This window comes from Mytilus edulis, chromosome 11 (genome assembly GCF_963676685.1).
Source record: "Mytilus edulis chromosome 11, xbMytEdul2.2, whole genome shotgun sequence".
Taxonomy (NCBI): Eukaryota; Metazoa; Mollusca; class Bivalvia; order Mytilida; family Mytilidae; genus Mytilus; species Mytilus edulis.
In genome coordinates, this window is record NC_092354.1 from 54,090,446 (window position 1) to 54,105,991 (window position 15,546).

At 33.2% G+C, this 15,546-nt stretch overlaps 1 protein-coding gene across 1 annotated transcript; it reads left to right on the top strand.

Moving 5' to 3' along the window:
- Positions 1–1,667: 1,667 nt before the first annotated feature.
- LOC139495824 (uncharacterized) lies at positions 1,668–12,293 on the top strand. Its single transcript, XM_071284208.1, has 11 exons — positions 1,668–1,770; positions 2,807–2,851; positions 3,930–4,222; positions 4,519–4,813; positions 5,599–5,700; positions 6,093–6,128; positions 8,238–8,282; positions 8,702–9,106; positions 11,040–11,084; positions 11,469–11,500; positions 12,127–12,293. Exons 1-11 carry the CDS (start codon positions 1,704–1,706, stop codon positions 12,199–12,201), a joined length of 1,440 nt encoding a protein of 479 aa, XP_071140309.1. The 5' UTR covers positions 1,668–1,703; the 3' UTR covers positions 12,202–12,293.
- The last annotated feature ends 3,253 nt before the right edge of the window (positions 12,294–15,546 follow it).

Sequence of the window (15,546 nt, forward strand, 5' to 3'; positions counted from 1 at the left end):
AGTTTAATTCGCATTCGAAACGTTATTCGTCCAAACGTAAATTCTAATTCGAATTGCAATGCACGTCAAATTTGCTTTTCTGTCCGAACAACGTTATCTTTGAATTCGTATCGGATTTCTAATGCGAATTGGTTAATGCGAATTAGCCAATTTGAATTAAAAAGGAAGAGTGTGTGAGCGTGTTTAGCGAATTTGATTCACATTCGATTGGAATTTAATTCGCATTAAATGTACGTGTGAACTAGGCATGAATTAACATAACCATGAACGTTCAAAGATGAATATTTGAAAACCAAGGATGTGTAAAAACCGAAACAGTTGAAGAGCAATATGACCAAAATAGACATAAAAATAGCTAAATCTATCTAACTCAAGGTTAATTGTGCCTTATATGGAGTTAAAACCTAAGCTTCTTAATAATTGTATATATTTATAACCGGACACTTTTAGAAAGATTTGAAAGCTCTACCTTCATCGGGAACGTACAAGGCTAACTATTTAAAATATAAGAATGAGTAACAACCAACTTGTACTTTGTTTTATATTATGTTGACTCTGGTTCATTCGAGATTTGTCACCGGTTTAAAGCGTAATAAATCCATCAATCCGTTTGTATGGTTCGTTTTAAATACTGTAGATTCATTATTATTCGTTGGATATCAATTTTCGTGGGTTTCGTGGGTACAAGTGAACCACGAATTCAAATGTTCAACGAATTACAAATTTTCTATGGCTTTGTGTGCAGATTGACAAAACCACGAAATCAAATATCCACGAATATGCAAGTTTTCCTCCATCCACAAAAATTGATACCCACGATAATAAATGAATCTACAGTAATGCAAGTTCAGCCTAGAAGCAAATTAGGTAATAATAACACCCTAGACAAGTAATGTGACAATATGATGGGCGCTTAAAATATATATATAAATATATATTATATATATTTATATTTATATTTATGATTATATATTCTCAAAAATGTTTATTAAATTGAATAAAATAAATACAGGGGAATATCTATTAAGAAAAACATGACCTTGTAAAAGGGTGTTCAATTGACCTCTAGGTTGCATATAACATGTTTACATGCAGACCAGATGGTGACATATAGACATTACAATTAGTTAGTGACACTGGACATACGTGCATTCTTTGACCATCAATCTCCAGGTTGGTCAAAACATGTCAATTAGAGACAACTTAAACGATATTCATCCCTGTATCTTTTGATTTAAGACTATAATGGTCAAATTAATAGAAACCTTGACACTGTTTATATTCTGTATATATACTTGTGTATTTTATTGTATGGGACACATCGGCCTATGCAGGTTAATAAACTTATAGCACTTCCATCATCTTGTTATAGTAACTTTTAACTTAACATCCATGACATTGTAATATACCTAACACTCACTTTCAATTCAATTCTTTATTTTCAATAAAACATATAATCACCAACGATTCATAACCTTTTGAGAACTTTACATTTACCGAGTTCCTAATCCGTATTGCAAAAACAATTAAATTCATGTTAGAAAAAATATTAAATTGTCAGACTGGTATTATCAATAGTAAATATAGCAATTATAAGAATGTTATACAGACGGATTACAAGCCACCACGTGTCTCCATCATCTTAAGGTAGGTATATAAGATGGTTGCTGTTGCTACAGATCAGCACTGCATCCGGTTTAATCATGGTACGTTCTGGCTTGGTGTTATCGCTTCTGTTTGTGGTGTTCCAAAGTTCTGCTGCATCGTCAAGTAAGTATTACTAAAAAATGCAACCAAATTGTTTCTGTTTGGGATGTTCGCTAAGCTTTTTAAAAGACTGTTATAAATTGGTAGTTTATAAATAACAGAATTTAAAAAAACAGAAAGAAATGAAGGGTCAGTGTACATGTTGTAAGCCATTGAATATTTGGCGAGAAATAATTCTCACTAGATTTTTTATATTAACATTCTTTCCAAAACTGAATTGAAAAGATAACAAGGAATTACAAGATTTTGAAACACGGCTTTTAAACTATACATTATAAGATGATGAAAAGAAAAGTAGGGCTTAGTTGGCAAATTTTATAATGGTACTACATGAATTAAACCAGAGTTTTCCGAAAGTCTGACAAAAATTGAAAAAACCAAGAGGAGCGAACAACCTCAAACTTTGATAACGAAAAAGACTTTTATAATGATTTGGTTGGGGTTGAAGGAAAATAGAATATAGGTATTTGGATAAAGACTTGTCTCATTGGCTAATCTTCTTGCTTCTTAATAGTAAAGAATAGTGAAAATGGGAATAAAATAAAGAATACAATGGGTGCTAAATTATGAAAAATAGAAAAAAAATGGGGAAAAAAAGATTACAGAAAATTGCAGTTTAGGGAACTAGGACGATAAACTAAGCATACAAACAAGGAAACGAAATTAGTCAGTCCTTGAATCAAAATAAAAATCAGTGGAAAAAACAAATTTTAGATAATTTATAAAATTCTCCAACAAATTGGAGTGAAAAGTTAACTGCCACTGATGGAATCCCACATTATTCGAGAAACCATTATGAAAGACAAATTCTACCAATAACATATACATTATATATATAATGTTACATTTTAATCCTTTAAAAACAATCTATACTGGTATTGTAAAAGAATGTATTGTTTTACGCCTTTTATCCCATTGTCTTTCTCATCGTTCGTATTCACAAAGAATAAAGTTTCTATTATGAATTTTTAAAGGGTATGCATTTAAAAGGTACTGAAGTCAATACATATGTAAACAGTATATTTAATTCACTTTTTAGGACAATGGTCAAGTTGGAACTCTTGGTCAAATAACAAAGGAGGAAGTAAGTATAATTAAATGTTGCGTTTTCAAAATATAATGCATTTTGGGTCTATTTTCGAAGTGACGTTATTTTAAATTTTAGAGTACTGACAATAAAATGATAGTCAGCGCTCAGATTATCAAACAGCTAATTTAAAACGTATCCAATCATAATATCAGAAACGTTGACGTAAACGTATATGGAGAAAAACCAGGATTCAAAATTAGTTTACGAGTTTTGAGGCTTTTGAACGTAAAAAAAACTTTAACTTTATTTATTAATTTTAGACTTTTCTAGCATATTAAATCGAAAAGTATTTATCTGTCTATCGAAATAAGCTATACATAAATTAATGAAAAAAATGTTTGCAGAGATATGCATTGTTCTAGTCATTTAAAAACAGGGGGATTGAATTGATTTTTTGAGACCACAGTTATATGACATACTGTTAAACACTCTTATGGTATATGTATTGAAAAAGCAAACTTCATTTTAATGAAAGACTCGTCTTGTATAAAAGACGGAAGATGGAAATACATGGGAATAATTGAAATCCTAAAAATTCGCTATTTGAATATAGGAAAAAGTTTATCGAGTTTCAAGTTTCTGCTGCATAACAAGGGTTTATAAAAAATAATGAACTATTAAACACATTAACGATAATGTTATTTTCCAAGCCACTATCAACATTTAAATAGCATGATATCACCAAAAGCCATTTGTTTCTTTCGTTTGTCTTCAATTTTGTTCAATTCATTTCCCAAAACCCATTCTTCATTTTTTTTAGCTTTCCATTTCAATATAATCTTTTCACAACCAGTAAGTTGACACTTATGCTGTACTTCTTAGAAGTCAATGGTGTTTTATTTAATCGTACTGATAGGTAAACAAAAATCATTTTTATTTAAATTCTAACTAGCAGATTTTTTAGATATTCGAATTTTAACGTTGAAAACTCCAGATGGAAGGAGACTCCTTTAAAAGTTGTTTCAACTCCAGCGCTGTGAATTAATGATCATCAAATAAGGAACCACCTAAAACGACCCCAAATCTTCACATAAGTTAGATACTCCATTTCAAACATCAAAATTGATTTCAGGTTACAAACACAGATGTGACGCTTATGCTGATATAGTATTTGGATATGACGATTCCGGAAGTATCGGTTCTACAGCGAATTTTAACAATATGAAGACTTTTATGAAGGACGTCGTTGGTTCATTCTCTAACATTGGTATTAGTGGGACGCAATTTGGTGCATTGTGCTTTGCGCAAAGTGTAAAGAATCATTTCCATCTTAATGCGCATACTAGCTGTGACGCCATACAAAACGCCATTATGAGTTTTGGTGTCCGAAAAGGAAGTGCAACTGCTATTGGAAAAGCTTTAGAGGTAGGCTAAAAAAATATTCTAACACCTTATAGGTATATGGGATCAACCATCTAACATCAAAGGGGTTATGTTTTTTTTTCTTAGGAAGATTTGTTTATAAGAATTAATACAACAAAAGTCTGTATACATACTTAAGAGTGATATTCTGAGACATGATATTACAATAGGGCAGCTATAAAAACTCTATCAAAAGTATTTTTGCTGTTTTAATCTTATTTTCTTTCATTTTGTTGGGGGAGGAGGGTTAATAATCAATATTTTATACTTTCTGTCATACCATACGTTCTCAATTTCAGTATATGAGAACTCAAAGCTTTGCAAATGGAAATAGAAACATACCACCACGTGTTTCTCCAGCTAAAATCGCCATTATTTTAACTGACGGCCAGAACAACAATGGACCAGACCCGGTAGTACAGGCAGCCCTTCTAAAAGCACAAGGCGTTATTATCATAGCTGTTGGTATTGGTAATAGTGTCAGTGTATCTCAACTCGAGGCTATTGCCTCCAACAAACAATATGTATTCAATCCACCAAGCTTCACCGCACTCAGAGCTCTGGCTGTTCAAATAAGCAGACTAACATGCAGGGGTAAGTGGACTTGCTAAAACATTGATTTCATGTACCTACTCCTGTGTCATTGTAATTTATGAAAGTCCGGTAACACACTGTAAAAATGATGTTTAGATCCTAAACACAATTTTTAGCCCATCTCGTGTGCACTTTTTTTTATATGTTTAGATCTAAACGTGTCTCAGTACAATGTGTTTAGGATTGTGCTTAGAATCGTGTTTAGCTTAGAAAAATGTGTTTAATTTCTAAACACTTTCATTTCTAAATGCTTTTAAAATCAAGTCATATTTAAATAGTATCTGCTTACTGAGAAATGTGGTTGGAAATTAAACACAATCCTAAACACGTTTAGATCTAAACATGTTTCACATGTGTTTAATTTCTAAACACGATTTTTACAGTGCATGTGTAATGAAAAAGAAAGAGGAGACTTAACAAATTAAAGTAGTCTTCTCTTAAATCAACACTAGCTTATGGTTAGCTTAAAATTATTTCAAAACGATATGTGGATTATTAATTTTCATAATAGCTTATCTTCATTTGTTTGTCTTTTATTTTGATAAGAATGAAATAAATATAATTTCGAGCGGAGCTAGGTGGCTTTAAATCTGGACAATTTCAGGCTAAACAGTTGCGAAACATGATAGTTTGATTTTTGTTTTATCACCCAAATGCCTGGATCCGCAACTGAAAATATTAATGTGAGCATGCTTAATGTTCTTTGAGAGCTTATAACCTACAACACTTTTATATTTTTATCCATTAAATATAAAACATACTAATTCATTTTTGAATGTTTATAGTGTGTAGAGCTGGACCAGTCGGACCTACAGGGGAAAGGGGGCCACCTGGACATAGAGGACCAGCCGGTCCACCAGGCCCAACAGGGCCACCAGGACCAAAAGGTAACACTTTGTTCTGTAACAATGGTAACTACAATGAACTTTATATTATTTATTTGCGAAACAAACAAAAACCAATTTTGGTCATGGCAAATACATAATTAAAACAAACATAATTAAAACCATAATTTGTTCTAAATTGTAAAACGAACATTTGTAGCAACTACACATTTGAACGGTTATGTCCGTTTAACCAACAAAGGCTAGTAAATGCATGCCATCTCTAATCATAGTTCGAGTTTGTTTTATTGATATCCTTATCGTGAATTGTATTTTATTCTTTTATTAAATTACATTTTGTATTTGTGTATGTGTGTGTGTGTGTGGGGGGGGGGGGGGGGGGGGTCTGATTGATTATCAATGGCAGATTAATACGTTCATTCTATGTATTGTAGGAATAGTTGGAGACCAGGGACCAACTGGACCACAAGGTATTTTTATATTTGATTAATTTTAAAAAGAGTTTATGTCTTTAGTTACGTAATGATTCGTTAATTACAAAAATATCCCGAAATTCTACGGAAATTTTTCATGTTCTCGTAACAAAAAAACAATAGTTTTGAACTAATTCCGTATATATGAAGTATATTTCATTTTTTAAATAACCATGTGACTAATACCAAGTCTGTTTACTCCAACATTTATAATATTATTTTCACCTGATCATTAATTGTACGAATATATTGATTTTAAGTACTCTCAGATCTGTTCCTAGTGTCTTTTTGTTGTCGGGATGAACAAGACTTTTTTTAGTACCCGACCACGTCCACTTGTATTTTTGTTTATCTGATGAGTTAAGCCTTTTTCAACAGATTTGTATAGTTCGTTCTTATGTTGTACTGTTATACCACTGTTCCAGGTTAGGGGAGGGTTGGGATCCCGCTAACATGTTTAACCCCGGCACATTATTTATATGTGTGCCTGTTTTGAGTTAGGAGCCTGTAATTCAGTGGTTGTATTCTGTTTATGTGTGACATATTTGTTTTTCGTTCATTTTTTTATATAAATAAGGCCGTTATTTTTCTCGTTTGAATTGGTTTGAATTGTTTTACATTGTCATATCTGGGCCTTTTATAGCTGACTATGCGGTATAGGCTTTGCTCATTGTTGAAGGCCGTACGATTACCTATAGTTGTTAATCTTCTTTTTTATATTCAAGCACCAACGTCCAGTCAATGGATCATGCTAACAGAACGTTTACGAGAAAAACATAAATGATTCTTATATTTTTTTTTTATATTGGTTGCCTGTATTTATCAACTTCATCGAGCATAGAGTATTTGTCCTGCTCCTTTAAACAAGTACTTGTAGTGTTTTAATTACAGGTAAAAGCATAAACGTCACACCGAAAATAATTCTAAAAATATATATACAGTGAAACCTGGGTAAACCGAACCCTGATAAAACCGAATTTCAGTTTAAACCGAACAATTTTCAAAGTCCCGAAAAATTTCCCTATCAATTAACGTTAATATAACCTGACAAAACCGAACCCTGTCAACACCGAATTCCGAACGCTTTTTGACGGCTAGCTAGTAAATTTGTCTTTAAAAATTACCTGTCAAAATCGATCAATAGCAATTAAAACAAAAAGCATTTTTTAATTATTTGCATGATTTAATTAAACAAACACAGGAATACAGAGTATCCCCAGGGTATTTGAGGTTAATTAACTGGTGAGTTGTTATTACAAACTAATTAGCATGTTTGTGTCCATTTCTCAAGTGATTTTTTTGTAAAGAACGTTAAACTGGTCAGCTTCCCCCATGTCCGATAATGACAAGGAAGGATATTTCAGATCAATTAAATGCACGTTACTTAAATAATTACGACCACAAAATCGTAACTGCCATTTTGTAGCTAAACTGTTTAATTAAGTAATAGTTTTAAAGCTTTTCACTGGATTAAGAAGACGTGCAACACAACAAGGTCAATGGCTTTCGAATGTCGGATTCCCGTTAGAGGCCCTATATATTTGATTCGGATGCTCCCAAAGACTTCCGTTAGCTATTCAGCAACGATAAAGTCCGAGAATAAACTGGACCCCTGCTGTTGTTTCACTCTTATCGTGTGGCAAAGTATCAATCAGCAAGTTTAGTCCGAGAACTCGTGTTTACAATGACGATCTCGATTCAACTACGGGATCGTCATTTGACAGCGACTGGGAATCTTAATATTAAAGTCATTGAATAATAGATGAGAAAATAATTATCAAAAGCAAAATCCCTCCATGTCGGACATCTCACAACGACGAGCGTGATTGATTTATTAACAAAAATGAAGCAATACGTCTATCTTCATCTACTTATATTTTTTTACATTTACATCTACACCAACACAAAAATGAATTGTCGTCTGTTGTGTCACCTATAATCCCTGGTCAGTAAGTGCCAAAATTATTTTGGTGTCGACTTCCGTTTACCTCTATAATCCGAACACCTGTGAAAACCGAACAAAACGCAAAGTCCCGTGGGTGTTCGGTTTGGACAGGTTTCACTGTATACGTTTTGGAAAATATATTATTATTTATCTATTTTCAGGACCTGAAGGACATATGGGTTCACCAGGCCAGAGAGGACCACCAGGTAATTAATTAACTTGTTTCGACAAATAAGCGTTTTTCATTCCATGTTCGAGATCTCCTTTTCTTGGTAGATATTCAATGATTCATAACTAGTGACAAAAAGACAAAAACAAAATTATTTTGCGGAATCCTTAGAACCTGAGTTCGCATTTGGTCTTTAAAGGGGTTTGTGTTGCTCAGTATTTAGTTTCCTGTTTATTTAATTTCTTAATTTATTTTTTTTTTTGTGGGGGAAGGGCCCGGGGTATTTTTTTTTTAATGTAGATTTTTGTCATCTTTTAAATGTCCCCTCCATATCTTATGCGTTTTTGTTTTAATCAAACTAATCTTCTACATCATTACACGTAGCATATTGGGGAAAAACAAACAAAAATCTACCGAGTGTATACATAATTTACATTTGTACCTATTCAATTTCAGGTGACAAAGGACCAAATGGTGCGCCAGGTAAAGATGGAAAAGATGGTACACCCGGAGGTCCAGGTCAACCAGGAGGTAAAGGTGCAACAGGAGACCCTGGTAAGAATGGCGATGACGGTGAAGCAGGCGACCCCGGACGACCGGGTCAGAAAGGAGCACCTGGCGATCAAGGAGCAAAGGGCCAACCAGGACATCCAGGAAACAGAGGTACACGAGGCCCAGAAGGACCAGCTGGTCCAGCAGGAACAAATGGAAACCCTGGTGCACAAGGACCTGCAGGACCAAAAGGGCCACGTGGTGATAAAGGAGATAGGGGAGCTATTGGACCACGTCCACCACCAGGACGACCAGGACCACCTGGACCAAAAGGACCAAAAGGACCACAAGGAAAGACTGGATTCAAAGGTATCATTTTCCTATTCTAAACTGTTAATTTTTGTGATATTTTTCTAGACAATTTTTATGTTATCATTTCTTATTTTATGTATGTTACCATTTGTTATTGTATTTTATAGCATTATAACTTTTAAAGTTTTTTTTATCATTTTATTTAAAACATGTGTATATGATGTGTATGTGATGTGTATATGATGTGTATGTGATGTGTATAGATGTGTATATGATGTGTATATGATTACTATCGAGACAACAATCCACCAAATTGTGTGGATGTAAGCATCTACAGGTCAATGTAAGGCCTTAAATAATGAGTAAATATCCATACATTGACCTATAATGGTTTACTTTTTAGCTCACCTGGCCCGAAGGGCCAAGTGAGCTATTCCCATCACTTTGCGTCCGGCGTCCGTCGTCGTCGTCGTCGTCCGTCGTCGTCCGTCGTCGTTAACTTTTACAAAAATCTTCTCCTCTGAAACTACTGGGCCAAATTTAACCAAACTTGACCAAAATCATCATTGGGGTATCTAGTTTAAAAAATGTGTGGCGTGACCCGGTCAACCAACCAAGATGGCCGCCACGGCTAAAAATAGAACATAGGGGTAAAATGCAGTTTTTGGCTTATAACTCAAAAACCAAAGCATTTAGAGCAAATCTGACATGGGGTAAATATGTTTATCAGGTCAAGATCTATCTGCCCTGAAATTTTCAGATGAATCGGTCAACCTGTTGTTGGGTTGCTGCCCCTGAATTGGTAATTTTGAGGAAATTTTGCCGTTTTTGGTTATTATCTTGAATATTATTATAGATAGAGATAAACTGTAAACAGCAATAATGTTCAGCAAAGTAAGATTTACAAATAAGTCAACATGACGGAAATGGTCAGTTGACCCCTTTAGGAGTTATTGCCCTTTATAGTCAATTTTTAACCATTTTTCGTAAATCTTAGTTATCTTTTACAAAAATCTTCTCCTCTGAAACTACTGGGCCAAATTAATTCAAACTTGGCCACAATCATCTTTGAGGTACCTTGTTTGAAAAATGTGTCCGATGACCTGGCCATCCAACCAAGATGGCCACCACGGCTAAAAATAGAACAGGGGTAAAATGTAGTTTTTTGCTTACAACTCTGAAACCAAATCATTTAGAGGAAATCTGACAAGGAGTTTAATTGTTAATCAAGTCAATATATATCTGCCCTGAAATATTCAAATGAATTGGACAACCTGTTGTTGGGTTGCTGCCCTCCAATTGGTAATTTTTAAAGAAATTTTGCTGTTTTTCGTTATTATCTTGAATACTATTATAGATAGCGATAAACTGTAAACAGCGATAATGTTCATCAAAGTAAGATCTACAAATAAGTCCACATGACCTAAATGGTCAATTGACCCCTTAAGGAGTTATTGCCCTTTATAGTCAATTTTTAACAATTTTCATTAATTTGGTAAATTTATGTAAATTTTTACCAAATATTTTTCTCTGTTACTAATGGGCAAAGTTCATTATAGATATAATTGTAAGAAGCAAGAATGTTCAGTAAAGTAAGAACTTCAAACACATCACCATCACCAAAATACAATTTTGTCATGAATCCATTTGTGTCCTTTGTTAAATATGCACATAGACCAAGGTGAGCGACACAGGCTCTTTAGAGCCTCTAGTTTAAAATTGTTATTTGGATGGAGAGTTGTCTCATTGGCACTCACACCACATCTTCCTATATCTATGTACCTTGTAGACAGCTCAAACAATGAGATTAAAGCGAAATTCAAAGTACACGGCTTCCCTCTTCTTCTTCACACAATTACTATCATTGATTGCAAAGAACAATTCAAGGTTCATGTTCGGAACCATATTGACAAACTACAGAAAAAAGGCTTTACGTATTGTCAGATTATTGTGCTCTCAAAGACTCAAATATGCGTTTATTTTTTCGCAGGACAAATAACAATTGTTATTGAAAAAGGCGGCCAATACAGACCAGGTACGTATCTTTTTTTTAAAGTCTCCTTGGTTGTCCCCTCAATGTACCATTATACTATATATTTGGCACAACTTAGTCACAGCATGATAGGACCGTAAAGACAACGAGATTTCCCTGTCATGTGTTGAATATAAATTATGAATCAATTCAACAGAAACAATACGAGATCTGCTTTTAAAATCGAACTATCGAAAAAATAAAGAAATTTAAAATTAACAAACTATGCTGTTTTTTTTCCTTCTCATTTATTTTTCTAGATTGATGTCCCGGATGCATTGTACTCGAAATTTCAACATATTCATAAATTAAGCTCTTTTTTATTATTTGACGAAATAAACAGTTAAAATAATTTAATAACTGAATAACTTTATTTTACTTTTTCAGTGAAAGGTTTGAATGGATACTACAAAGGAGTGGTAAGTATGAGTTCCCTCTGCCATCGTATTTATTTGTTAACGTTGTGCACCAATAATTGAACAGACTTTTCTTCTGTCTCTGCATCATCCATGTGTCTGTTTTTTATAATATTTTGTGTAGTTTAAAGTAAAATAATAAAAATACTAATATTTGAGGAAAATTCCAAATGGAAAGTCTGTAATCAAATTGCAACCTCAAAAGCTCAATCACATCAAACGAGAGAATTGTTTGGGATTTTCTTCTTCTGATCAAACTGCTTTTATCTATATTGATATATCGATAGTCGAATGGGAAATTTATTGAAAGTTAAAAAAAATTTACATAATTATATCAATTTATGCTAGCAATAATTTGCTTTTTCATTGGACTTCCATCCCTGCCGACACTATGACGATAGTGTCCCTTTAAAATGCAATTATATTTGCATACTTTATACAGGTCGATGACTCTTTTTCTTTGGTTACAAGGTCATTATGGTACTTTCAAGCAGTTAAAACATTTGAATACAGCCGATTCGATTAATTTTGAAGGTCAAAGGTTCCTTTTTAATTAAACTCCATATTGATTCACGTTAAACTAACCTTCTTTTGGATATTAATGAATATTTTATCTAATGTCATTTCAGATCAGTGCTGACCTTGACGCCGCCATTATAGCAGCAGTAAACAAAGGATACAAGCCAACGCCACCTAAATACTAATAGATGAAAAGAACGAAATTAAGGCGTTCTGATTCAGATTGACTAGTTTTTACTATGATTGTATTATTGCAAATAAATGACATTGCATTTAATTTAGTTTTTGTTAAACATTAAAAGATAAATAATACCGCATGTCTGTTCCCTTGATGTTTTTTTTTTTTATTTTTTGTCTTGATTTTGGGGATTTACGAAATCTATGTCATCTAAATATATATATGAGTGTTTAACAACAGAAACGACATAAACGGAACAGACACAACAAAAATCAACCTTACATTATAACATGTATAATGCATGTAACTCTTACAGTATTTGATGAATTAATCAAAATCCGTTCCTGTATGTTAAATAACTTATAAATTGCAATATCTGAAACCTGCCTCCGTTTGTGTGATTTTCACGCTATTTTGATGACACATTGGTAACATAAAGCTGTTTTCTGCTCTTTTGTCTCTTAGAAATATTCCTCATTTCGAATATCAACTTCAGTATTAAACATGTAAAATATAATTATTGTAACACCACTACTACACGTAACCGTGTATTTCAATAAGCCCAATATATAATATACACGGTCTCCACGTGACTGCTTCAACCAATCATACTCTACGAAATGTATTGAAGTAAAATAAGATATGATATCAACAGTGGAGTATACGCATAATGATTATCTCTTGTCGTATGCTTTGTGACATTTCTAAGAATGATTGATATAAATAGTTGCCATTGGTGCTTGTGGTTTTGCCTTTTTGTTGTGTAGTGCTGGCTTAAAAAAGTAGAGAATACTTCTGTCTGTCCATCCATTCATCCGTCCTTCCGTCCAATTAAAATTTATCGTCGCAGTAGTCTTAGGAACTATATAACAAGGTTTTCTGAAATTTGGTTTCAGGGTTTATATAAGTCAGCTGTACCGTGGGATGCATTTTTAGATTCATCACTCACAAAATTCCTGTTTACCGAACACTAACATGATCGTATAAATGAAATCCAATGAGAAAAATGTTCGTCTTCTTCTCATTTTTCTCTGGAACTACATTACAAGGATTTCTAAAATTTGGTTTCATGGATTATATATGTCAGCGTTACTGTGTGACATTCATTAGTCAACAACTTCCTGTTTGCCGTCAAGTATTTGAGCGGATTTATCATCGGTGAGCAGTAGCTCACAGTTACACTTGTTCGTGCCGATCTACATTAATGCAAGTTTATGCAATAAATCAAAGGTGCTGTGGTATGATTGCCAATGGGTCTTTTTTCTATACTAGTCCAAATGAGTCTTAATAAAGTGCATGTACGCAACTCTATGTCATCAGCTTCAATAATTAGCCAAGTCTACAGCTATCTAATAGACTCGACAAATCAAAACATTAAACAAGTATAGCTCTCTCCAACAAATTTTCACAGTTCTTATCCTGCGGTTTTGCATGAAAGTCTTAGGTTAGATAAGGTTTCTCGTTCAAAAACATATTTAACACCACCCATTCTTTATTATATTCTTTTCAAAGTCTAGCGTTTCGATGACAACGGATACGTAACAATTTGAATGTGATATTCCTTACTAGGCTAATCACCGGGTTTGAACATACATTAACATCACAGGTGACAACACAACACGCAAAGATCAGTATGGGACATCATGTTTGTAATAATATTTTTAAAAGTACAACTAAATTAAACTTACTAGTATACTTGATATAATCTGAAAAAGTGTTCTCCGTTATTTGTTGTTATCAAACAAATCGCCGTCTTATTTCTTTGCCAATGTAATATTGATAACCTTCATAGACGTCTATGTTAGATTTCAGCAACTTTATATTTCAACGTTAAGTTTTTAGCCATTAGAATACGTACCCCATATCGCATTGCAAGCTATTAAAGACCACGACATTCAACAATCTAAATCAACTTGAACAAACAAAAAAAAAACAACGGCCTCATTTATATACAATACATTATATGGTCTAGAGGCTCAGTCTTGAATTCAAACGCATAAACCTCCGACTATATTTACTGTTTGGATGATTGGAAGTAAACAAAATTAACTATACAATTGACTTATTTTATAGCAGTGATCAATTAAGGTCATTGTTCCCGTTTTTATAACTATTTGTAACAAAAATATCTTAATATGTGCATTAATCAAAATTTATAGGAATCTCTTTTAAATGTGCTGAATTCTCGCTTGTGTATTATGGAGTATAATGGTTAAGATTGATCTCAGCGCTTTCAAACACCCTTATACGGATGCCTGTAATGAATTATTATCTTATGGTTCCCACTACAGACTGTTGAAGTTTTCGTATTCATCATCAGTGCCAGAAATTGTATTGACAATTCCCATACGTGTGATAGGAAAAGCATATAAGCCCTGGACTATCATAACAATTTGAAGATTTATACTCTATTTGCAGAAGTTGGCATATAAACATAAAATAACAAAAATAACAAAAATACCGAAATCCGATGAAAATTCAAAACGGAAAGTTAGCATTCAAATTACAAAATCAAAAGCTCAAACACATCAAACGAAATTGATAACAATGTTCATGTTCTTGACTTGGTATGTAGAAAATGGTGGTTTAAACCTGGTTTATAGCTAGGCTAGCTAAACGTCTCACTTGTATGACAAAGTGAAAGTTCGCAACTAAAACATATTACTGATCTTATTATCCGTAAAGTGATGTGCATTGCACAGTGTAAATAAACATGGTAAATATATGAAATCCTTACAGGTGTAGCTGTACTAAAAATATCTTATATTTCTATATAAATCACTACCTTCAATACAGGGGAAATGGATAACTATAATAAAAGGGAAATGTATAACTTCAACAAAGGGGAAGATACATGGTATTCAAATCAATTCCTCGTTACATATGATAAAATAAAACTTCAAGTTGGCAAATTTATGCAGGTACAATAGACCCTGTAAAGTATAAACAAAGTTACAGCAAATACTTTTAGCTATGGTTACAGACTATTGTTGCGGTTTCATACAATTTATAAGTAAACTGTTAGATAATAAGTAAAATTAGAACTCTGTTCAATTCGTTTCATTGTACGTTGAACAACAATCTAATGAAAAACCGATCTCTCATCGCTCCTGTTTCTGATATGTCGCGTGGGAGATCTAACGAAACCGGCTTTGAGGTCACATGTGAGTGAACTAAAAGTTATGAATTTATAAAGATATGCAAATAAGTTGACAACCTATTAATAAGCCAATCAAAAAAGTTTATGAATTATTTTGACTGACGATTTCGTCGTAAATAAAATGAGTTACATCCCTTTGCCTTACGTTAAACTTCCAAGATCGTGGAAGACTCAATTTCATTGGTCGAAAAA

What these genes read in the sequence shown, in the direction of transcription:
- LOC139495824 (XM_071284208.1), top strand. Translation starts at nt 1,704, where the DNA reads ATGGTACGTTCTGGCTTGGTGTTATCGCTTCTGTTTGTGGTGTTCCAA. An exon ending in GGGACCAACTGGACCACAAG is followed by an intron (nt 6,129 to 8,237) that starts GTATTTTTATAT and finishes ATCTATTTTCAG; the next exon opens with GACCTGAAGGACATATGGGT. An exon ending in AGGCCAGAGAGGACCACCAG is followed by an intron (nt 8,283 to 8,701) that starts GTAATTAATTAA and finishes ATTCAATTTCAG; the next exon opens with GTGACAAAGGACCAAATGGT.